Source organism: Pseudorasbora parva, chromosome 4 (genome assembly GCF_024679245.1).
Source record: "Pseudorasbora parva isolate DD20220531a chromosome 4, ASM2467924v1, whole genome shotgun sequence".
Lineage (NCBI taxonomy): Eukaryota > Metazoa > Chordata > Actinopteri > Cypriniformes > Gobionidae > Pseudorasbora > Pseudorasbora parva.
The window spans coordinates 22650107-22675574 of record NC_090175.1 but is presented as its reverse complement, the minus strand read 5'-3'; the positions used below and the strand labels follow the sequence as shown (position 1 = coordinate 22675574).

Below are 25468 nucleotides of genomic sequence, written 5' to 3'. Positions count from 1 at the left end.
TTCGCGTTCACCAAATCGGACTGAATCGGTCTAAAAGGTTCACGTCTCAAATCAGCACTGATCCCACAAGTAACTTTAGTTACTCACTTTCTGACATGAGTGACAGTCCCAAGATATGAAAGCACTCACAAGCAGCTGATACTAGGCATGCGCGCGTAACCGAACGAGCAGCGGTTCTCGAAACGGCAATAAAGAATCGAAAACCGGTTCTCTTGGACATTTTCGATACTGAGAACCGACGAGCCGATAAGCAGAGCAATGAGATCACTCTTCACACACATAATGCTCCTCCTAACTGGACTATTTACCTTTTCCCGGCAACTACTGGACTTCCCACAGGACTTCAGAGCGAGACTTCAACTAGCGGTCTAAAGCACTCTTTAGGTGAATTTAAACAATGGCTAAGTGGATAAATGCATCTTTTTGTCATGTAAGGGCCCTGTTTATGTTGGACCGACATTTTAATTGCATTTTATGTCTGATAAGAGGCACAAAGACACTCTTTACATTTTTGGTTATACAAGTTACACGTTTTGGTTGCATGGACTTTGAACAGAGAGACAGAAATCTCTCAGGTTTCATTAAAAATATCCTCATTTAAATTTTCATTTTTGGTTGAACTAGCCAACTTCACAACTTACAGATGAGGTCTAATGTGATTTTTTTTACACTGACTGAATTGTATGTTTCCAGCTTGATCACAGATATAATGAGTTCAAACTGCGAGCAATCATGTCTGAACACAAGAAGACAATAACAGCTATATCATGGTCGCCACACAACCCTGAAGTGTTTGCTAGTGCAAGTGCTGATAACCTGCTCATCATTTGGAACGTGGCCGAGCAGAAGGCCATTGCACGGCTAGATAACACCAAAGGTACGGCTACCCACACACCTACTGTAGTGTCCAAAGAAATACACACCACCTCAGGACACACATTCTACCTGACAGCATGTATACGTCAAGAGAGCACTCACAATGCAATGTGAGGTCTTAAACTTGTTTAAATGGATATTTCTCAGGTATCCCAGCTTCTCTAAGCTGGTGCTGGAATGCAGGTGACACCGTTGCGTTCGTATCCCACCGGGGTCCTCTGTACATATGGAACATTTCTGGGCCTGACTCAGGAGTCACAGTGCATAAGGAGGCTCACAGTTTCCTCTCGGATATCTGCTTGTTCCGCTGGCATCCATTGAAGAAGGGGAAAGTGGTGTTTGGACACACCGATGGCAGTCTGTCTGTCTTTCAACCAGGTACTGCTTATGTTGGTTCATATTTGAAGACTTAATATGCAAAGTCTCTCAATCCATCTGACGTTTTTCTTTAAAATAAGCATTTTTGTCAGGCTTCTAAGTATAGGTACCTAAGTACCAGTACTTCTGAATGGGCTTAGGCTGGGATTTAGTGGGTGTGAAGTGAAAGCACTTCATGAATGTATACTATATGCAGAGAGCATTCACTCAGTATCGTTATCTCATTTTTCTTGAGAAAATGTCTTCTTTGATGTACCATAGAATAAAGAAATTCACAGGTTTGGGACAACGTTAGGGTGAGTAAATGATAACAGAATTAGCATTTTTGGGTGAACTTTGCCTTTAATGGGAAATACTAAACAGAGATTTAAAAACAACAATAGTATCACTAATTATAATAAGAACTATATCCATATTAGATACAGTTCATTTTAGTAACTATTTCCCCGCCAGTGCATTTTAAAGAAGTTTCCAGCCAGCTCCCAGGTTTTTAATTTTATTTATCATATTCACTAAACTTTCATTGAATAATGTCACGGGAATAAAGGCAGAGAATTCAAAAGCAAGTGCAAACTCGTTTATTGGATAATGCAAGAAGTAAAGAGTGTCAGAGTCTGATGGGGTGATGACGAAGACAGCACTGGTAGCGCAGGAACCTAATGGACAATCCCGATCCCAGGTCCGTGCAACCGTGAGTGATGACCGCTGAAGAGTGACGAAATCCCGTGAGTGACGATGTCCCGTGTGTGTGTGATGATCCCTCAGCAGAGGGTGAAGGCAAGATCCACCGAGAAGGCAGAGAAGGTCAGAGATCTGCCAGGGAACAATCCTCGAGGGGAGAGCAGAGCGATCCTCTGGAAAGCATGCAGAGCGATCCTCCGTGACACAGAAAGGCTAAGTCCAAACTCAGGCAACGCCAACGATCCTGCTGGAGAGAGAGAGAGAATGCCTACGCAACCACACACACCAACACAGGGAAACGAAAACAACGATCTGACAAACACAAGACGCTAGACAATGGGTATAAGTAGACCCAGGAAACAAGTGGCAGCTGGTGCTGTAATCAGCGGGGAAATAATCAGCTGCCACGCCCATCACCACACACATACACCAACACTCACGTACCACATAACACAGTGCAGGGCGAACAGGTGAATTCATAAACCGTGACAGTACCCCTCCCCCTAAGAGCGCCTCCTGGCGCTCCCAGGAGGACCTACCTGTCGATTGAAATCATCGATAAGAGAGTGATCCAGAATGTCCCTAGCAGGAACCCAACTTCTCTCCTCCGGACCGTAACCTTCCCAGTCCACCAAATACTGAAATCCGCGTCCCCTCCGTTTCGAGTCCAGGATACGATTAACCGAATATGTTGGTTCCCCATCTACGAGACGCGGCGGTGGAGGAACCGGGACCGGCGGATTAATAGGTGAATGAAACACTGGTTTTAATTTGGAAACATGGAATACGGAATGGATCCTCCTGTACACTGGAGGGAGTTTGAGGCGGACTGCCACCGGATTAATGATCTTGGTGACAGTGAACGGGCCAATAAATTTGGGAGCTAACTTATTGCTAACGGCGCGGATCGGAATATTCTTGGTAGAAAGCCACACCTTTTGGCCTACGACGTAAACGGGTGGCTTTGACCGGTGGCGATCGGCCTTAGCCTTGGTGCGTGCTCCCACTTGGAGCAGAGTCTCGCGGGCTCTGGTCCATGTGCGGCGGCACCTCTGGACGAAGGCGTGAGCGGAGGGGACCGCGACTTCGGATTCCAGACTGGGAAAAATAGGTGGCTGGTACCCTATACTAGCTTCAAACGGAGTGAGGCCCGTGGATGACACTGGTAACGAATTGTGTGCGTACTCCACCATAGAGAGTTGTTGGCTCCAGGAGGAAGGATTCTTGGCAACCATACATCGTAACACTCTCTCAAGATCCTGATTGGCTCGCTCGGTCTGCCCATTGCTCTGGGGATGGAAACCCGAAGACAGACTAACCGTCGCCCCCAGCAATCTACAAAACTCACGCCAGAATTTGGACACAAATTGGGGCCCCCTGTCAGAGACCACATCTATCGGGAGGCCATGTAAGCGAAAGACATGGTCTATGACAGCCACCGCTGTCTCCTTGGCAGAAGGTAATTTGGCCAAGGGGATGAAATGAGTTGCCTTCGAGAACCGGTCCACGACGGTTAAAACCACCGTCTTACCCTGGGAGGGTGGGAGGGCGGTAACAAAATCTAGCGCTATGTGGGACCAGGGTCTCGAAGGAACAGACAGCGGTTGGAGTAACCCATCTGGAGGGCGATTGGAAGTCTTACCAGTGGCACAGACCGAACAAGCCAAAACAAAATCTCGGATGTCACGAGCCATAGTTGGCCACCAGAATCGTTGCTTGACCAAAAAACTGGTACGATTAGCTCCTGGATGGCATGCTACGTTAGAACAATGACCCCAACGGATAACGTCTGAACGTAGCCCCTCTGGCACAAATAAACGACTCGGTGGCCCACCGGGCGGAGGCATTACCCCTTCTAAGGCCGCTTGGACCTTCGACTCGATCTCCCATGTGAGTGTGGAAACAATGATGTTCTCCGGTAAAATACACTCGGGAGTAGACGGGCGTTCGGAACGGTCAAAAACACGAGACAACGCGTCGGGCTTGATGTTTTTCGAACCCGGCCGGTATGAAAGCGAAAAATCGAAGCGACCGAAAAATAGAGCCCACCGAGCCTGCCTAGAGTTAAGCCTTTTAGCAGTTCTGATATATTCCAAATTCTTGTGATCGGTCCAGACTATAAAAGGCACCCCTGACCCTTCTAACCAGTGACGCCATTCTTCCAACGCGAACTTAACTGCCAACAACTCTCTGTTACCAATGTCATAATTGCGTTCGGCCGGCGATAGACGATGAGAAAGAAACGCGCATGGGTGCATCTTGTCATCCGAGGAAGAACGTTGGGATAGAACCGCTCCTATCCCCACCTCTGACGCGTCGACCTCTACCACGAACTGACGTGATGGATCAGGGGTAATCAGGATGGGAGCCGAAACGAAGCGGCTCTTCAGGTTGGAAAATGCCGCCTCGGCAGCATTAGACCACCTGAACGTAGTCTTGGGAGAGGTCAAGGCAGTCAGAGGTGCGGCTAGTTGGCTGAAATTGCGAATGAAACGCCGGTAGAAGTTGGCGAACCCCAGAAACCGCTGTAGGGCCTTACGGGAATCTGGACTTGGCCACTCTACCACAGCCTTAACCTTCTCGGGATCCATGCGTATTCCCTCGGATGAGATGATGTAACCTAGGAAAGGAACAGACTGTGCATGAAAATCGCATTTCTCCGCCTTGACAAAAAGCCCATTCACTAACAACCTCTGGAGCACTCGTCTGACGTGCTGAACGTGTTCCTGGAGAGACGACGAAAATATCAGTATGTCGTCCAGGTAGACATAAATGAACTGATCTACCATGTCTCTCAGCACGTCATTGACGAGTGCTTGGAAAACGGCAGGGGAGTTGGACAGCCCGAAGGGCATGACCAAGTATTCAAAATGGCCCCTAGGGGTGTTAAACGCAGTCTTCCATTCATCCCCCTCTCTTATGCGAACCAAATGATAAGCATTACGTAAATCCAATTTCGTGAAAAAAGATGCTCCCTGCAACCTCTCGAAGGCTGAAGACATTAACGGCAAAGGATAGGTATTCTTTACCGTAATGTTGTTCAGCCCTCGGTAGTCAATACAAGGTCGCAGAGAACCATCCTTCTTACCAACGAAAAAGAACCCCGCCCCCGCTGGAGAAGAAGATTGACGAATGAACCCAGCTGCTAGTGAATCAGAAATGTATTTCTCCATGGCCTCCCTCTCAGGAATCGAGAGAGAGTATAACTTGCCTTTAGGCGGAGACGTACCTGGCAGTAAGTCTATAGCACAGTCGTAGGGACGGTGCGGAGGTAGAGAGGCAGCTCGGGACTTACTGAACACTTCCTTCAGATCGAGGTACTCAGCGGGCACGTTAGACAAATTCACCGGCTCCTCCTGTAAAACAACACTAGAAACAGACGAACAGGCAGAGACAAGACAAGAGGCATAACACTCCTTACTCCATGCCAGGATCGCGCTCCGACCCCAATCCACCTGCGGGCAGTGCTTCACCAGCCAGGGGTGACCCAACACCACCGGAATCTGAGGTGAGTCCATGGCAAACAGGGATATCTCCTCGGAGTGATTCCCGGATATGGTGAGGCGTAACGGTTCCGTGCGGTGGGTGATGCGGGGTAAGTCTTGACCGTTGAGTGCGTTGACATGGATCGGGTTGGTGAGAGGTGTGAGTGTTATCCCCAGCTGGTGAGCAAGCTTAGTGTCAATGAAGCTTCCCTCAGCCCCCGAGTCCAACAGTGCTTGACAGCGATGAGATCGGGTTGCCCACTGGAGTGTCACCGGGAGGAGAGTTGATGAGGAGGCATTCTTCCTGGAGATCCCGCCCGATAGTAGCCTCCTGCTTACTACCGGGCTCGATCTTTTACCGGGCAGTCCTTGAGAAAGTGACCGTCGCCACCACAGTACATACACAGCCTCCGGGACCTCCGGCGTTCTCTCTCCTCCCGGGAGAGCCGGGCTCCACCCACCTGCATGGGTTCGTGATGGCAATCCGGACTGACCGTGTCACCGCCGATCGCCAGAGGATGTTCCTGCCGACTCTGGACTCTGGACCGTAGAACTCTTGACTCCGCACGATGAAGACGAGCATCCACTCGTAAGGCCAGGTCGATGAGTCCCTCTAGGGTCTTAGGCAGGTCCAGCGCGTAAATCTCCGCCTGGACACGGTCAGCCAACCCATGCAGGAACATGTCCCACTGCGCCTCCTCGTTCCAGTTGCATTCGGCAGCGAGTGTTCGGAATTCGATGGAGTAGTCCGAGACGGATCCGGCCCCCTGGCGAAGATCAGCCAGCACGCGAGCGGCCTCTCGTCCGCTCACCGCCCGGTCGAACACTCGCCGCATCTCCTCTTGAAGGTCTTGGAACGAGGAACAGCATGGTAATTGGTTCTCCCACGCCGCTGTACCCCACTGAGCCGCCCGTCCAGTGAGTAATGTCAGCACGAAGGCCACCTTAGACGCTTCAGACTCAAATGTGATGGGCTGCAGTGAGAAGAACAGTGAACACTTTGTCAGAAAGGGTCTGCAAAAATTAGGCTCACCGGAATAGGGCTCTGGAGTGGGTAGTCGTGGTTCGCGGGGTCTCTCCCCGGAGGATGGAGTGGGGGGAGCAGGCGGCGTGGGTGGCGCAGCGGGCACATGTGATTGTTGTAGTTGTTGGGTGAGCCCGGACACCTGCGCTACCAATGCTTGAATGGCCCGACCAGTCGCGGCCATCTGCTCCTCCTGTTGATCCATGCGGGTGACGCATCGAGACACGAATTCAGATAATCCTGGTGCACTCGCTGAATCCATATCGGGTCAGATCGTTCTGTCACGGGAATAAAGGCAGAGAATTCAAAAGCAAGTGCAAACTCGTTTATTGGATAATGCAAGAAGTAAAGAGTGTCAGAGTCTGATGGGGTGATGACGAAGACAGCACTGGTAGCGCAGGAACCTAATGGACAATCCCGATCCCAGGTCCGTGCAACCGTGAGTGATGACCGCTGAAGAGTGACGAAATCCCGTGAGTGACGATGTCCCGTGTGTGTGTGTGATGATCCCTCAGCAGAGGGTGAAGGCAAGATCCACCGAGAAGGCAGAGAAGGTCAGAGATCTGCCAGGGAACAATCCTCGAGGGGAGAGCAGAGCGATCCTCTGGAAAGCATGCAGAGCGATCCTCCGTGACACAGAAAGGCTAAGTCCAAACTCAGGCAACGCCAACGATCCTGCTGGAGAGAGAGAGAGAATGCCTACGCAACCACACACACCAACACAGGGAAACGAAAACAACGATCTGACAAACACAAGACGCTAGACAATGGGTATAAGTAGACCCAGGAAACAAGTGGCAGCTGGTGCTGTAATCAGCGGGGAAATAATCAGCTGCCACGCCCATCACCACACACATACACCAACACTCACGTACCACATAACACAGTGCAGGGCGAACAGGTGAATTCATAAACCGTGACAAATAAGCAGTAAATATAGCTACCATAAAAAGTGATCTGCTTTTAAACATTTTATTCCAGTTTAATTTATTCTTTTTTATCAACACTTGATTGTGGGTAAGTTTCAAAGAGTAACAAAAAATAAAAAACATTTCAAACAAAAAGCAGAGAAAATATTGTTTTTGTCACAGACTTTGTCATGATCAAATTCAGAACAGTGATCAAAATATAGACTGATTAGATCGAGTCCACCAACATCTCCAAAGCCTTCAGTCATATACCTTTTCGTGGATTTGACTTTTTTTTATTTATTTATATGCTTTTGAATGCTTGATGATCACATTGGCTTATTGTGCGTAAGCAGCCTTCTATCTGCTCCTTCTATCTGCCCCTCCTTTGCTTGTGTTTGGATCCATAAATGTTGTACTATTCCAGAAGATCTGTAACAGCGCCCCCTACTGTATAACAGTGAAGACATGTATTGCCTGAAAAACGAATGACGGGGAAAGAGTTAATAGTTCCCAGACTGACCTGCAAAATAACCTGCATTTCTTTTAATTATATGACCTTAGGCTCAAAGAATCAGAAGCACGTACTGCGGCCAGAGTCGTTAGAAGGCACAGATGAGGAGGACCCCGTCACCGCTTTGGAGTGGGACCCTCTCAGCACAGACTACCTACTGGTGGCCAACATGCACAATGGCATTAGACTGCTGGACTCTGAGTCTCTATCTTGCATCACTACCTTTAGTTTCCCCAGTGCTGCTGCCTCTGTGCAGTGTCTGGCCTGGGTGCCCAGTGCTCCTGGCATGTTTATCACAGGGGGTAAGATAAACACACACATACACACACAAGCACCAGTGTGAAATGATGGTGTTTTTATCCTAACAGGCCAGCATAGATCTAATTTTAGAACTACCATTTAATTATTAATAACATTTACATTTTAATGAACTTAAAAAAAACTTTTGGAGTTTTTTTTTAAACTTTTGGAGCGTAGATTGAAATGGAATGCTAAGTCATATTTGCTAGTAAAAATGTTGTTCTTCTATTGAATTCTCAAGATTCTCAAGTTGGTGTGCTAAGAATATGGAACGTATCAAGAGCGACACCTCTGGATAACTTTAAACTGAAGAAAACCGGCTTCCATGCACTTCATGTTTTAAATTCCCCGCCAGCAAAGAAATGTATGTGTTTTCAGCACTTATGTATATGTGTTTGTGAATGCCATCACAATGACTCATATTGTTTTTGGTGTAATCTCTCTCTTAGCCTTTAGCTCGAATTCCCCTTCCAAGAATCACTACACCTCCTCCACTAGCGAGGCTGTGCCTCCACCTACTCTTTCACAGAACCAGGCCTTCTCCCTCCCACCTGGCCACGCTGTCTGCTGTTTCATGGATGGAGGAGTCGGACTGTATGACATGGGTGCCAAAAAGTGGGACTTCCTGCGGGATCTGGTAGGGAATCTGGCATGTTGTTACCTGTGGGCTAACAAACATTGAAAAACCTTGAAATTATTATTACACTTTTGTTTTTGCAATATCTATACAGGGATTTTTTTTAAAGGTAGTTTTAGATTATCTTATTAATAATAGATGCATGCAAGTAAGCACCAATAGCTCAGCACGGTGCATTTATATTACTCATTCTGCTTTTGAAGTGGTGCCCTTCCGTCCTAGTGCTGATCCGTTCAACAAGAGTTCATGCTGTTTTCCCAGATAAACAGCTCTTGTAGTTACCTTGATTGTTGTTAATGACAAAAAAAATTGCAACATAACCTTTTCACCCTATGGTTAAGTAAAGAATAATTGACAACAGGCCACTGAATTATCATAAATGAGGTGATAACGTGCCCTCAACACAAAGCAAAATGTGCAAAGCTCTGGTGTCTAATTTTCTGAAGTGGCCCTGCATTCATTTTCAATAATTCAAGTCTGAACTCAATTATTTTGTTTACAGCATTAAAACATGTACTTACGGTTATCTCAGGACATTTTCAGAAATATTTCCTTTTGCTTCTGATTAAAGGGGTACTTCAGCACTGGGAAGATGAGTGTGTATTTAAATTGGGTCATTTGTGTAGTATAAATGTGAAATTATTTTTGAATGTGGTGCCTTCTAGACTGAGAAGAGCCAGAACATGAAAATGTGTTTTTTACATTCAAAAACATCATAATTAATAAGTAATAGGCTATTATCTACAGTGATTTTGTCTTCTGAACTCTCGGTTTTGATGGGCATGGCACACTGGAGACTTAGAAGTAAACGCCCACAGCTAGGATTGGATAAGATTTGCATATTTAATGAGCTTCAGCTCCTGTCATATTTATGCTCCTGTCAGTTTAGTTAACATGAGGGAGAGGTTGTTTTGAAAGCGGCAACTGGAATTTTTTAAGTATGTCTTTATCATACAAACACAATGATTTATTTCTCATCCACCCGCAATTCATTGGACTGTTATTGTTGTATGATATGGCCCCGCACAACCATTCGATACAAGCGCGAACCGCGTGCACACACATACCTTTGCTTACGTTTTGGTAGCCCGTCTGGAAAACACGCAGCTCCGGCCATTGGGCTTTGCGAGCCCTGGTCCATACGTGTCTGAGTCCAGCGTGCTAAAGGTATGTTCTGTTAGACACGTACACATAAGCAAAACGATCTTTAAAGGTGTCATTAAATGGCTTTTTAATTTTTTTATACTGTTGTCTGAGGTCAACTAATGATGTTCGTGTGGTTTTTACATTCAAAAACATCATAAATAATAAGTAATAGGCTACTATCTGCACTGGTTTTGAGGCTCACTCCAAAACGCTGGGTTTTGATGGGCGTGCAGCACTGGAGACTTGAAAGTAAACGTCCACAGCTAGGATTGGATAAGATTTGCATGAACTTAAAGGTGCCCTAGAATGATTTGAAACAATATGTTAAATTGTTCTCTGATATCTACATAGAGGGTATGTGGCTTATTTAAGGGAATAAATTGTCCAGAGACAGTTTACAGGTCCATTTACAACCCTATAAATTGTCCCTAGGATGTAATGCTCTGTTTTTGCCTTATTTGGAAGAGTCATGAATATTACTGTTGAGCTCTGCTCTGATTGGCTTATTTCAGCAGCTCACAGCTCACAAGCAGTTCAGTAAAGCGGCTTGTGAGTCCTGACCGTCCAGACAGAACACAGAGAGACTAAATGAAACTTTAAGCAAAACATTTCAAATGGAGATTGATAAAATGCAGCTTACTTGTTTATTTGGTGTTTTCAAATCATCCGTGCACGAGAAAGAGCTCGCGTTCGTGTGGTTGCCAGATTTCAGTAATTAAATCCCCCAAACAGAGCTTTACTGGGAAAAGAAACCCGTATACACTGCAGTATCCCTCTGCAGTGGGATACTGCAGTGCCTCGATTGCCCCCGGTGACCGGTCCCAGTATAGTCGCCCCTCTGTGTTTTCTAATGGACACGAGGCAAACTAAACAATAAAATTACACTTTAAAAAATGTTCCCCCTAAGATAGTTTATGTCATTGAAGGTAGTTATCATCACGATGATAACATTTCAAGTGTTCGTTTTTAAAATAAGTTTAGTTTTAGTTAGTTATTTGATGCTATAAAAACGGGGGGGGGGGTGACGTCATGATTGACAGCTGAGATCGACGTCTTCTCTGAGTGAAGTTGTCACTGAGGCACTAACGGACTTTTTCCTGAATTTTTGGGAGCAGATTGGAGCTTTAGCTTCAATTTCTAAATTTCCATTACTGTTTATTTCACACCAACATAATTAATTGTTCTGCATCTGTGAGAGTGTGGGCGGGCTTTTGATATCGCAGCTGTACTTCCTGCTCTACTTACTGCTCTACTGCGCAACTCCGGTCCTGAAATCTCTACTGCGCAGACTCGGTCCCAAGATGTCAGCGCAGTGCAGGCCGCCTGAAAGCTTCAAATCTGGCAAGCGGAAACGGATAATGTCGAGTCGTCCATATTTTTTAACGGTCTATGGTTTTTACCTAAACATGTCCAATCTGGCAACCATATGCACGCGAGCTCTCTCTCGCGCACGGGCGAGCTGAAAACAACAATAAACAAGTAAGCTGAATTTTATCAATCTCCATTTGAGATGTTCTGCTTAAAGTGTGTCATTCAGCCTACATTTTAGACTTGTCTTTTTTCGTCAACGATATTGCATGTTTGTATAACGTTAGTCACAATGTAGGCTAACGTTACGCAGTGACTGTGATGCAGCCTAATCTGAAATACAAATCATAATACAAAAACATCATAGGAAACACCATACTTCAGTTCTCAAAAATATAAATATATAACTTATATTTTTACAAAATGAATAGCCTTGTCGACTATCGTTTTAACTTATATGGTGGAAAAGGTGACGTTTGCTAGAAGGATCCAGTGAACAATCTGTAAGCAACGTATTTTGTAATACAAAATAATATTACCCTTTGTCATGAGACGCACTATTTAGTTACTTGGAGTTTCCTATTGTTACTGTACTAGCGGATATATACACGGATAATGTGACCCGGCATTTGTTCCCGGGCCGCTAGATTTGGTCCATTCACACTGTCAGCGAAATACGGTAATATGTGCGCTTTCACACACAACCCGTAATGGTCCCGGATCGAGTTGACACGTGACATCCTGATGTGACGTATAACGGTGAGCGATCTCCGCTTCAGCGCGGATAGTAAGGAGCTCCGTGGTCTCGACTTGTGTCCAGTTTGCGCACATTTCTGCTTGTTTAATTTTAGTTTCCTTTGTATACGAACACTCTCTGCGTTTAAAACACCGACTAGCTCTTCTGGCACTGCAGGGTTGTATTATTGAAAACACAAGCTCTAGGAGTCGCACGATAACTACGTACACGTTGCGGCATTAGTTTCGGTTTTTGTTCACACAGCGCTCGTCCCGGGTCGAATACCGCAATATTACTAGATCCCCGACCCGGGTCGAATTCGGTAATCAATGCCGGGACGTGGTTGCTTTCACACAGAAGGCGACCCGGCAATGTTCCGGGAATATTGCGGGTCCGACGTGCAGTGTGAAAGGGGCTCAAGAAACTTTCAATTTAATCAGAAATTGTTAAAACAGTCAGAATAAATCACTACTTACTGCTTGCAGGAATATAGTTGCCACTTTCTTCAGTTTAAGACGCTGAGCGAAGCTTGCTTGAAATGGGCCGAACAAACGAACGATCTTGAATTAAATTGTTGTGTTATCGGATTATAAACATCAAAAATGACTGTTGACATTTTTTATCTGTGGGAAGGGTAGAAAAGTCTCCTGAACAGCCTGGAACATGAAGTGTGTCCATATGAGCAGCTTGTTTTGATGATTCACTCTCATTTCCGCCTGACAATGCACATGTTTGGACAGATGCAAATTGTGGAGGCGTCCATATAAATGATCCCCAATGCTTGCGTCACTGTTGGGTTTATGTTGAGAAGCACTTTTTTTTCCGTGGAGTTTTGGATTCACAAGATTTACATAAGAAGTAGGAGGCAATGATGTTTGAGACTCACAGTATGGTATGTCCGTGTACTGAACTCTTATTATTTCACCATGACAAGGTTAATTCAAATTTACATTCTAGGGCACCTTTAAGCTCCCCTGTCAGTTCACATGACGGAGAGGAGAGATTGAGGGAGAAGTGGCAACCAGAATGATTCTCTCGACCACAGGGCTCATAAACGTCTTTATCAAACAAACACAATGATTTATTTCTCATCAACCCGTGATTGATTGGACTATTATTTTTATATTACACATAGCCTGCAAGATCAGACTTTGAGCGTAAGCGCAAACTGTGCACACACACATACACGGTCGGTGCGTGCGCCGCCCTTCAGATGTCAACTTGAGAGAGAGAGAGAGAGAGAGAGAGAGAGAGAGAGAGAGAGAGCGAACCAGAACAAGAACGGAATATAATGAGATTCATCGGCCTGCCGGGCTTTGCGAGCCCTGGCCCATACGAGTCCAGCATGCTATGGTATGCTCTGTTAGACACGTACACATAAGCAAAACAATCTATAACAATGCAGTACTATTACATATTTTACTCACATAAGTGTGTTGCACCATTCCTGTCGGATCCAAATCCAGCATCGACCGGAGATGAATTAAGCATCGATTCTGCAGTGAACTGAAATGAACATGTCTTCTCCACGTGAGCTGGAACTTCTTTAAAAATAAAGTTCAACCACTCATTCCTAATATTAGGATCAGAAGGAAGCTTATGCAGCGACTGTGTTCTTCCACAACCAGGAATAGTGCAATATCTTAATCTTCCTTGGCATGTTTATTGTTGTTAGCTAGCTAGCATGAGCCCTCCATAAGTCAGTGGGTGGGGCTACTGGATTAGACGCGCTGTAGATTCTGTAGAGGTGGTGTTTCGTTGCGCACTGACATCAATATGAAGCGCAGGACCGTTTGCTGAGCCTGGCGTCTATAAACGGTTTTCTTTGACTAACAAGGAAGTTTTCCGCTCTGAAACTTAGAGGATATTCTTATATTACCATGATCTTTTATATATAAAAAGCTCAAGGAAAAGTTGATTCCTCAGTTCATCACCCCTTTAACAATGCAGTACTATTACATACACGTTTTACTCACATAAGTGTGTTGCACCATTCCTCCTGTCGGATCCAATATAGAAGAAATAGCATTGTTTTGATATCAATATGTTTACAAACCCAGCACCACCTGAGATTAGTTTACAAATGATTCCACAGTGAAATTAAGTGAACACCATGTCTTCTCCACATGAGCTGGAACTTCATTAATCATCTCTCCAAAAATGTGTCTCTCCATTAATCATGTTCCGTCAGTCGATGACGTCAAGATGCGAACATGAACATTTTCTGGGCCTGGTGTCTGAGTGTATTTGCAAATTAAGGAGAGGTAGTTGACATAGCTGCAAATTAATGAGAGTTTGTTGACACGTATTTGCTAATTAATAAGAGGTACTTGACATGTAGTTACAAATTAATGAGAGTTGACATGTAGTTGCAAATTAATGAGTTTGTTGACATGTATTTGCAAATTAATCAGTTTGTTGACATGTATTTGCAAATTAACGAGTTTGTTGTGATGCATTTGCAAATTAATGAGTAGCCATGTAGTTACAAATTAATAAGAGGTAGTTGACAAGTAGATGCAAATTAATGAAAGGGTAGTTGACATGTATTTGCATATTAATAAGATGTAGTTGACAAGTAGATGCAAATTAATGAAAGGGTAGTTGACATGTATTTGCATATTAATAAGATGTAGTTGACATGTATCTGGAATGTTATACAAAGTAGAATGTCTAAAGTGGGCTATCATTTTTTTTTTATTATTTGTAAGAGTTTAGTTTAAGTTAACAAGAACAACTTTGAAGTCAACAATGCCATCATAATAATTTTATATTTATAATAAAAGCATGCAAGGTTTAATGACTTTGTGGAATTCTTTTTTGTCACAGGGTCATGTTGAAACTATCTTCGACTGCAAATTCAAGCCAGATGACCCAAACATTCTAGCTACAGCTTCATTTGATGGGACTATAAAAGTCTGGGATATAAACACCTTAACTGCTGTGTACACATCTCCAGGAAATGAAGGAGTGGTTTACTCTCTGTCCTGGGCCCCTGGTAAGAGCGATACACAATATTTGAACAGCCTATATTACCTCTGCAGTTTCTGACAGGTTTGTTTTTGTGAAACTCCTTTCTTCATTTCTTTTGTTCACTATGTAACCCAAAGGAGACTTAAACTGCATAGCAGGAGCTACGTCAAGAAATGGGGCCTTTATTTGGGATGTAAAAAAGGGAAAAATGATCACACGATTTAATGAGGCAAGCGTTGAACACACTTTTCAAGGATACTGATTATTTAGAATTAATAACTGTAATTTATGAGACTTAAATTGTTATTGTTATTTTCATTGTGATTATATAATCATAATCATCATGTGTCTATATGTTTTTCTGTAATTGTGTTACAGCATGGGAAGAATGGTATTTTTTGTGTTGCTTGGAGTCATAAGGATTCCAAAAGAATAGCCACATGCAGTGGAGATGGATTTTGGTGAGTCCATTTCAGTTTTGGCTAACATTGCCAAACACAAGCCTTAGTCCATCCATGCAATGAAGCCATATTATCCTTATAGACATGACATTGTTCGATTTCTTTTGTGATTTCAGCATAATTCGAACCATCGACGGCAAAGTGTTGCACAAATACAAACATCCAGCAGCAGTGTTTGGCTGTGACTGGAGTCAAAATAACAAGTATGTGATCAGTGCAATCAGATACACAAAACGATGAGAGAACCTTTTTACCTGTACACAAGTACACAATTATCGTGCATTCTCTCTCTCTCTCTCTCTCTCTCTCTCTCTCTCTCTCTCTCTCTCTCTCTCTCTCTCTCTCTCTCTCTCTCTCTCTCTCTCTCTCTCTCTCTCTCTCTCTCTCTCTCTCTCTCTCTCTCTCTCTCTCTCTCAGAGATATGATTGCCACTGGCTGTGAGGACAAGAATGTTCGAGTCTATTACTTGGCCACCAGTTCAGACCAGCCACTAAAAGTCTTTACAGGTCACACGGCCAAGGTATTCCATGTGCGTTGGTCACCTCTCAGAGAAGGCATACTGTGCAGCGGCTCAGATGATGGGTAATCATTCGATTAAAATCTTCATTAACACTCTTAAAATACTGTATTGTACTCTAAATTGATCGAAAGGGACAGAAAATATTACAGGAAGTGTATGTAAGATTGTGGTCAAAACTGGTACTGCAGGTGTATCCCCTCTCCCCCTCCCCCCTGACTCGAGGTTGCCAGATCGGCTGCAGGATCCAGCAGGAACGTTTGTAGCTGCAGCTGTGGTAACTAGAGCAGAGCTGGCAACCCGGATGCCAAAACACAACTGACTTCGTGATTGGTAGATAGATGAAGGGTGGAGCAACATGTCAGCATCAACATCAGTTGAGGGCTGCAACAACAACTTTTGACCAGACTACTGTTGTCAGTAATAGAAGTATTTGAAATCAACATGATTTCTTAATGTCTAATGACATATCGGGGCCATTTTATGATCCATTGAAATACATTTCTTAAATACAGTTCCTTTAAGAAGCAACCATAATAAGAAGGATTATTACTTGAGTATGATTTCTGAAGGATCATGTGACACTGGAGTTAATGATGCTGAAAATTCAACTTTGGCATTACAGGAAGACTTCTTTCATTACAAACATTTAAAAAAAATCGTACTGACCCGAAACTGTAGTGTACATGGTTTCATTAAAATGATCATTCGCAAATTTAACTTATTTATAAAAAATTTCTTTGAATATTGAATAAAGAGTTAAAAAAATTAATAGTATAATTGAGTGAAAATTTTAATTAAAATAGTATAGCTAAAAGAGCCATTAAATCATCAAAGACTCTTCATAGCTCTTATTTACAGTTTTTGTAAAGTAAAAAAAGGAATTATTTTCCTTGTGCCTTTTTGTTGTTAAACTTTAGTGCTAATAAAAATATCTCATTATTTAATTTAAAGATGCTATAAATTATAGTTAGATACAATAATTAGCCTATAAACTCACCTAATGGGAACCTCTATTTTGAGATCACATGATCATCCAATTTATATAATCTTATTTTAATAAAAACTTTGCAGCAAACTTGCAGAATAAATAAATCATGACTGACAGTGAATAAGGCATGGATACAATAGCACTAGAAGAATTTGTGCATGAATTTGTCTGTACTGTGTCAGTGTCCAAAACAGCATTAATATGACTAGGTGGACATTTAACTTCATAAACTGTTGTGTGTCTGTGTATATTTTGACTAGGACTGTCCGGATCTGGGATTATACCCAAGATGCTTGCATTAACGTGCTGAGTGGCCACACCGCTCCAGTTCGGGGTCTCATGTGGAATACAGAGGTGCCGTACCTTTTGACCTCAGGGAGCTGGGACTACACCATCCGTGTCTGGGACACCAGAGATGGCACCTGTCTAGACACTGTATATGACCATGGAGCTGATGTCTATGGTAGTGTATTATATGTATATGATGTAGACAAAATTAAGCTGTCATCCTTAATGCATTTGAGATATATTTTTCTAAGGAATGGTTTATTTAAAGGTGTCATGGCTTCTTAATTTTTTTATACTGTTGTCTGAGGTCAACTAATGATGTTTGTGTGATTTTTACATTCAAAAACATCATAACTAATAAGTAATAGGCTATTTTCTACGCTGGTTTTGAGGCTCTCTTCTGAACTCTCAGTTTTGATGGGCGTGTCGCACTGGAAGCTTGGAAGTAAACGTCCACGGCTAGGATTGGATAAGATTTGCATATTTAATGACATTTAGCTCCCCTGTCAGTTCACATGAGGGAGAGGAGAGATTGAGGGAGAAGCAGCAACCGGGATGATTTTATCAATCACAGGGCTCGTAAACGTCTTTATCAAACAAACACAATTATTTATTTCTCATCCACCCCCGATTGATTGGACCAAATCCAGCATCGACCGGAGATTTGTTTACAAATGATTCAGCAGTGAAATGAAGTGAATATGTTTTCCCCACGTGAGTTGGAATTTAAAAATAAAGTTCAACCACACATAATATTTGGATCCGAAGGAAGCTTATGCAGTGACTGTGTTCTTCCACAACCAGGAATAGTGCAATATCTTGCTATCTTCCTCGGCATGTTTATTGTTGTTGGCTAGCTAGCCCGAGCCCTCCATGAGTCGGTGGGTGGGGCTACGTGCTGTAGAGGTGGCGCTATGACGTAAGAATGAAGCACAAGACCGTTTGCTGGGCCTGGTGTCTATAAAAGCTTTTCTTTGCTTTACAAGGAAGTTTTCAGCTCTGAAACTTAGAGGATATTCTTATATTACCATGACCTTTTATATATCAAAAGCTATATATCAAATGTTGATTTCTCCATTCATCACCCCTTTAAGTGAATTGTATACATTGTGATTGCTAGATAAAGTTATTTGATTCAAGTTCTGTAAATGAAGGCAAGAAAAGCAGACCACTGCATAGTTAAAGAGGTCTAAATATGTAACGGGAACACTTATTTTTGTCCAAGGACTGCCTTTAAGTAGAATTGTTTAAAGTAGTAGGAACACTCATATATCATTTTGTCTCATTCCAAGGTATTAATACATTATTTATGCAGCCTTGTCAACCATATGAAATCCCCCAGGTCTGACATGTCACCCCAGCCGTCCATTTACAATGGCTTCCTGCTCCAGAGATTCCACGGTCAGACTTTGGTCACTCACTCCTCTAATTGCTCCCTTAGTGGTCAATATCCTTACTGACCACAGCTGGGACGACATCATTGGCAACACAGGTTAAAACACATGCTCATATTATATACTGTCTGCATGAATTGGTTTTGTAAAGACATTAAACCACTTTTCTTTTTCGTGAGTGTAGATCGCGCTATGGTTCCTGGAGCCTCTCCCCTCCTATGTGGAAAAGTGTCCCGAGATATCAAACAGGAGCTGGATAAACTCTCTAGTGATGTGCGCATGAAGAAGCTCAGATGGTTCTCTGAGTGTTTCTCAGTGAGTAAACCTTAACACAGAACTCTCACAGGGGTATATTTAGAAGTCTAAATAAGAGGTTATTTACTCTCTCTTTGTAGCCACCTGGAGGGAGTCATAACCTGTGGGATCTGGTTGCTGTAATCAACGGACAGGATGATAGTCTTCTTCCACAGAACTATGGGCAGGGTATCATGCATATGAAACATCTGGTCCGCTTCAAAACTGTGAGTGTATAAACTCTGTGATGTAACGTTGTAGTAGTGGCACAACTGAAATGTAAAATGAGGTGCTGCAAGCTTCTGGTGCATATTATGTTTTCGATACTTCTACTGTAGTTTTTAATCTACTTTTTGTTATTATTTTACCATGTGTCCCTTCCCTGTAGTCTGAAGCACAAGAGCTGACCATAGTAAAGATGTCAAAGTTTGGGGGTGGTATTGGAGCACCTAGCAAAGAAGAAAGGCTCAAGAATGCAGCCGAAATCCATATCAGACTGGGACAAATCCAGAGATACTGTGAGCTTATGGTGGAACTGGGAGAGGTAAAAGCTACTGAAATTTTACATTTTTGTAATGTACCCTTAAGCCATCTGTCACATGCTTGTCTGTTTGGTTGTCTTCCTGTTTACGTGTCACATGTTCCTTTGTTCAGTTTTCCTGCCACTCATCTGTTTCCATAGTAACCATCATCATTAGTTCATTCTGTGTCAGCTGTGTCTTGTCAATTATCCCTTTTGGGTTCTCTATTAAGGTCTCCCTTTTCTCCCAGTCTGTATCTGATCTATGCTGTGTACCATTATAGTAAGTGTGTGTTGCTACTGTTGTTATTTGTGCACCTGAGAACCTTATTCATGAAATACTCTTTTGATTGTGAATCTGCCTGTCATCGTCTTCCTGCCTGCAACAACCCGTGACACCATCCTAGGTGTTTACGACTCTTCTTTCAGCTGAAGAAAATCAGAGTCATATTAAATAATAGTATGGCTCTTCCCAGCTTTGTAATGGCATTGAATAGTTTTTGAAGCTCCAAAAAGCACATAAAATTAATCCAGTGGGTTAATAAATTCCTTCTGAAACAAAGCGATTGTTTTTTCTAAGATAAATATGTAACTCATGCTGGCAAAAGGAGTTGGAATGTGCAGGGGATAATTTCAATTTTGAATTGGTGAATATTCACACAGGCATTATCTGTTATGTCTTATGTGAATATTTGGTTAACTGTTGAGGAAAAACAATACAGTAGGTCTTATAATATATCGGCAGTCTATTTCATGTTAATCAAACAATTGTGGTATCATGAAGAAAAGGTAAATATATATTTTTTCCTATAGATATTTGGTGTTGACTTATTATTCTTGTATTAGTTAACATTAGTTAATGCATTAGTTAACATGAACTAACCATGAACAAGACCTCTGTTCAGCATTCGTTAATCTTTGTTAACATTAGTCAATAAAAATGGTTTGTTCATGTTAGTTTACATTGCATGAACTAATGTTAACAACAATTTAATAATGCATTAGTAAATGTTGAAATTAACATTAACAAAGATAAATAAATACTAAATAAGTGCAGTTCATCATTAGTTCATGTTAACTAATGTAGTTAACTAATGTTAGCTAATGAACCTTATTGTATATAAGTGTTAACCAAAACTTAAACTAAATTTTTCTCAAAACTGACTATCAGATTCAAACAGGTGTAACTCAGTTATTTTTTGTCTGAATCAAACAAATCATACATCATTTTGAAGTTTTTTTTTAGAATGTATAACTATAAATAACAATAACTCATTTTGCCAGCACGGGTCACGATAATCACTGGTTTCCGGCAACAGCCGTACGCCTGTTCACTTGAGAGTCAAGTTCCGGCTGAAGGGTGACCTCTTACCTGATGTATGAAGTATGATGTAGCTCCTCTTCTCTTATATCGTAATCTTTGGACATTTTCTGTAACCCTTTCCATTTTCAACTTCTAATTCGTGACCTGCGGTTTGGTTTTGCTCTATCCTCTGCGCTCCTGTGTTCATCAATTCTAACCTAACCTTATGCTACGCCTACGTCATACATGGGGTCAGAGGTCACCCTTCTGATTTTGTGTTTATGTCGTTTTGTTTTATGTGTTTAGTGGGAGAAGGCTCTTTCTGTGGCCCCTGGTGTCTCCATGAAATACTGGAAAAAGCTCATGCAAAGGTATCATATACTCCTCTGCATTTTTAAATCAGTTGTTGTAAGTTGATCGTCATTCATTAACTGCTCAATGCAGGAGAGCAGACCAGCTCATGCAAGAAGGCAATGATGATGTCATCCCATATTGCATCGCCACTGGTGAGGTGAAAAAGCTGGTGAATTTCTTCACCTCTAGAGGTCAGCTGAAAGAAGCTGTGCTGGTGGCTCAGGTACAGGGCACTGTTATCCTTTTACCCATTTAAAGTTGTTGTAAGACTGTGAACCTCTGAGTTGAGTTTTATGATAAATGAAGCTATTTATTATAAATAAGAATGTCCTTTGTTTTATCAGGGTGCGTGTGAGGGCAATATCCATGGCCCTCAGATCACATCAATAAACCATGCAACGAACTCCGACAATGAAAACATCGAAAAATACTGCGGGTAAGTTATACTTAGTTTAAGCCGCAGTCAAGTGTTTCACTTCTCTTTTTCTTATCCACTCTCCCCTCCTTTGTCTAGGATGTTGCACAGAGTGTGTAAAGAGCTGGCAGAGTGGTATTTCCAAGATGGCCGTGCTGTGTTGGCAGCTTGCTGTCATCTAGCTGTAGACAACACTGAAGTAAGCTCACAATAATGAGAAATAGGATTGAACAACAATAGCAACATTTCAACAATATACTAACAATATAATGTCAATATTTAGACAATTAAATAACACGATAAAACCATGATACAAGTTTGGGGTCAGTAATATTGTGAAATATGAGTAGGATTTTCTATTGAACATACAGTATTTAAACATTTAAATCATTTCTGTGATGGCAAAGCTGGATTTTCAGCATCATCACTCCAGTCTGTCACATGATAGAGAAGAAATCCTTCTAATTATGCTGATTTGCTAGTCAAGTCAACTGTTGCGTTGCTCAGTATTTTTGTGCAAAACTGTGATATATTATTTTTAGGATTCTTTGAGTAGAAATTTCAGAAGAAAGGCGTTTATTGAAAATAGATTTTCTTTGTAACTTTCTAAGTTTTTGTCTGTCACTTTTGATCAGTTTGACTATATATATAAAAATGAATGACCCCAAATGTCAGACAGTATAAATTAAAGGTATACACATTAAAAGGTATACACATTAAACTTCTACCGTGATCTACAAATACATATTTGCGTTTATAGTAATGAGAACTAAATGAGAAATGGTTAAATGTCATAAAAATGTCAAAAAGCAAAAAATCTTGATCCTTAAAACATGCTTTAGTGTGAAATAAATATATTTTTTACTTTTGACTGATACCCTGAATTTCTTAAATATGTTCTTGAAAGTTTTTTTTTTTTTTTTTGAAATTCACCCTAAAACTGAACAACACATTTAAGTTTCTATTGTCTTAATGAAACGGTAATCATTCAATTATAGGCAAGTGTTATATGATGTTATATTAGTGATTAGACAAGATTTTTGTATCTCTTTGTGTCAGCTGGCTATGGCATCTCTGATCAGAGGCAATGAGCTGGAGCTGGCAGTGTGTGTGGGCACAGTCCTGGGAGAATCAGCCAGTAAAGCCACCCACTATGTTCTGGAGCTCTTGGCCAGGAAATACATGACCACTGCCACCTGGTAAGCATAAAACTGATCAATGCATCTTTTCATCTTTTCAAGTCAAGTCAAGTCTGAGAGGGTGAACCAGGAATTTGTTCAAAACTGTATGAACAAATATGTAACATTAAAATCACATTTCCTTTTAAAGGGGTCATGAACTGAATTTTTTTATTTTATTATTTTATCATTTTTCCTGAGGTGCACTTATAATGTTAATATGATTTTTACATTAAAAAAATGGTCACAATTTAGAAATCAATGCCCTTTTTCGACCCTGATTTTAGCCCTCTGATTTGAACGCTCTGTTTGAAGGGGCGTGTCTGCTGTGAGACTTCAGTGTAATCGCCCACTTCTGTGATTGGCTGACATCTTTGCATACGAGAGTATTACATTCGAGTGGAACCCTCTTGAATACTTTTACTATTACAGCTGTTGAGATTAACAAAATCCTGAAAAGCATTGATTTTAGCATTCTATTTAGACCTATTCCCATCACATGAAAGTTTGCAGTGATGAGCACTGAGCAGATGTCAGTCTGTTAATCATGTGAATGCAGTGATCTCATCATTGCAACGTGATTTATACACTTTCACGGATGCTTTCCCCATAACTCACAATGCAAACTTGATGTAAATACAGTAAGAGCTTCGTTGTGCAATGTAACGGTGTCATTGATTACATTCATAGACAATAAAAAATTATGGATATAGGATAGGATCCCATAGGATTCCGATAAGCCGGTCTGAAGCGTAAAGTAGAGACGAGCTGGTCGTCGCCATCTTGGCAACGCGTCATTGCCATCACGCCCGGATAACAGAAATTAGGCAAAGATACGGGATGTTTTTTATGTGATGCAATGATTATAGACAGCGGATAAATGGCTATCCACCTGCCACTCAAAGTAACCATGCCCTTAATTATGCAGAATTGTAAGGCTTTATATAATGCGAACGAAAGAGTTATAAAAAAAAATGCACCCCCCTCACACTTGGCATGAAGGACAAAATTAGCCATATAGACCAAAACCACAATTTGTACCAGCCTGTAAACATTTTTTTTTTTCTACTGTAAAGTTGGGAATTTTACTATATAATTTACTCACAATTGAAATAACATGTTATTTAATGCTACTAAGAGAAAGAATGTTGGGATTAGAAGGAATGCAATGCAAAGACTGTGTTTTTCTACAACTTGGCACTGAACAGCATCTAGTTGTCTTCGGAGCCATCTTTATCGTTTGGTTTTTTGCGTAGACCAGGGGTTTGCCACTCGTTATTTACCTAGTACATGCGCAATTCGGTAGGCTGGGCTAAACAGGCAGTGATGTAGAAGCAGGCGTTCTTCTTCTGCGGAGGCGGTGTGTAGAAACACTATTATGCAATAAAGTGGCACATTCCACAATCTGACTGTTTGGCAGATCGGTTTCAATAATGCAATTTTGATTTCTCAGTTCATGACTCCTTTAAATAGTTTGCATACTTTGCAGTAAATGCAACCCATCTCTAATCATGCAGAGAAGTGTCGACATGATCCTGATAATCATCCTTACAGCGCACTTGTTACATTCTCCATTTCTCTCTAGCTTTCCATCTATGGCATACAGGTATTTTCTCTCCATCCCTTGTGTTTTTGTTGATGTACATCTGGTTCATATGCTTAAATGCTTATTCATAGATTATCTTTCTTAATACTATAAATCATAACTGTAAGCCCCCCTGAGAATTTGAATTTTTGTAATGCATTCAGTCACTTTTAAAGGTGCACTATGTAGTATTTTTGATTGATATAATCAATCAAATTCTTTTCCAAATTCTTTTCTTTCCAAATTCTTTTCTTTTCCTGATTCTTTTCCACTGGCTGTGAGGTGAAGACCACATGTCCCAAGATGCTGCGCTCAAACTTGGCGTCATCAAATTACGCCTTTGTTTTAAATAGGCACCCTCTAGCGGACAGAAAAGTTGCATAGTGCACCTTTAACTACCCATTTTAATATAACTAAGGTAATTATTGGCGTACAGTATTCTTAGGTACCACTTTATAGGTATAGGTCTCACGAAAATGAAACTTTTCATCATTTACTCACCCTCAGTTGTTTCAAACCGGTTTGACTTTTCTTCTTTGATGAAATGCACAAGGATATTTTTTCTATAGAATGTACTGCTCATGAATTTCCAGAGGGAAAAAAAAGTGAAAAAGGACAGCCAAGCATCAAAAAGTTATGTTTGTGATGGCAGAGCTGAATTTTTTTATGTTATGTTTTGCTGATTTAAAGCTAAAGTAGCAGATCTTATTATTATCACAATTGAAAACAGTTGCGCAGCTAAAATATATTTTGGGGGGAATTTGTTTTTTGCAGGTTTTTGATGCCGTTGAAAAGCATTTTTTTCAAAATAGATTTTATGTAACAATGTAAATGTCTCTATATATAAAACACTTGGAATATAGACCACAAGTCATGTAAACTACTGTTACAATATACTTTATGGTACTTTTGACAGCCTCAATATTTTGTAGCTAAAATATTTAAAAACTCAAATATTTATCCACATTTCCCATTACTTTACTTATGCTGCATTGGGTCTTCTACTCTCCAGGGATCTTTCAGCCAGATTACTTCAGATGATCCCTGATAATGAAATCTTGTTAGCCAAACTGTGTGCCTTCTACCCTGGCAGCTTAACAGAAATCAACGACCTGCACGAAAAGGTGACTCATACTGCATGAAAGGTCATTCATACGTCTCAATATTTCACATTAGTCTCATGTCGATTAAAATGAAGGAAG

The 25468-nt window shown here is 41.7% G+C and overlaps 1 protein-coding gene across 3 annotated transcripts in view; it reads left to right on the top strand.

Annotated features, from left to right (window-relative positions):
- wdr17 (WD repeat domain 17) overlaps positions 1 to 25468 on the top strand; it is a 46881-nt gene that overhangs the window by 15922 nt on the left and 5491 nt on the right. For 2 of the 3 annotated variants that reach the window (XM_067441308.1, XM_067441306.1), the window contains exons 3-24: positions 694 to 877; positions 1024 to 1254; positions 7917 to 8168; positions 8408 to 8530; positions 8616 to 8803; positions 14823 to 14991; positions 15104 to 15195; positions 15345 to 15427; positions 15544 to 15630; positions 15845 to 16009; positions 17196 to 17398; positions 18566 to 18715; positions 18802 to 18932; positions 19013 to 19138; positions 19300 to 19455; positions 21041 to 21105; positions 21179 to 21311; positions 21433 to 21524; positions 21603 to 21702; positions 22563 to 22702; positions 24267 to 24287; positions 25279 to 25390. In XM_067441308.1, coding sequence (XP_067297409.1) covers positions 694 to 877; positions 1024 to 1254; positions 7917 to 8168; positions 8408 to 8530; positions 8616 to 8803; positions 14823 to 14991; positions 15104 to 15195; positions 15345 to 15427; positions 15544 to 15630; positions 15845 to 16009; positions 17196 to 17398; positions 18566 to 18715; positions 18802 to 18932; positions 19013 to 19138; positions 19300 to 19455; positions 21041 to 21105; positions 21179 to 21311; positions 21433 to 21524; positions 21603 to 21702; positions 22563 to 22702; positions 24267 to 24287; positions 25279 to 25390 — 3003 coding nt within the window. The remainder of the gene's footprint in view (positions 1 to 693; positions 878 to 1023; positions 1255 to 7916; positions 8169 to 8407; positions 8531 to 8615; positions 8804 to 14822; positions 14992 to 15103; positions 15196 to 15344; positions 15428 to 15543; positions 15631 to 15844; positions 16010 to 17195; positions 17399 to 18565; positions 18716 to 18801; positions 18933 to 19012; positions 19139 to 19299; positions 19456 to 21040; positions 21106 to 21178; positions 21312 to 21432; positions 21525 to 21602; positions 21703 to 22562; positions 22703 to 24266; positions 24288 to 25278; positions 25391 to 25468) is intronic. The other variant, XM_067441307.1, reaches the window with a different exon arrangement.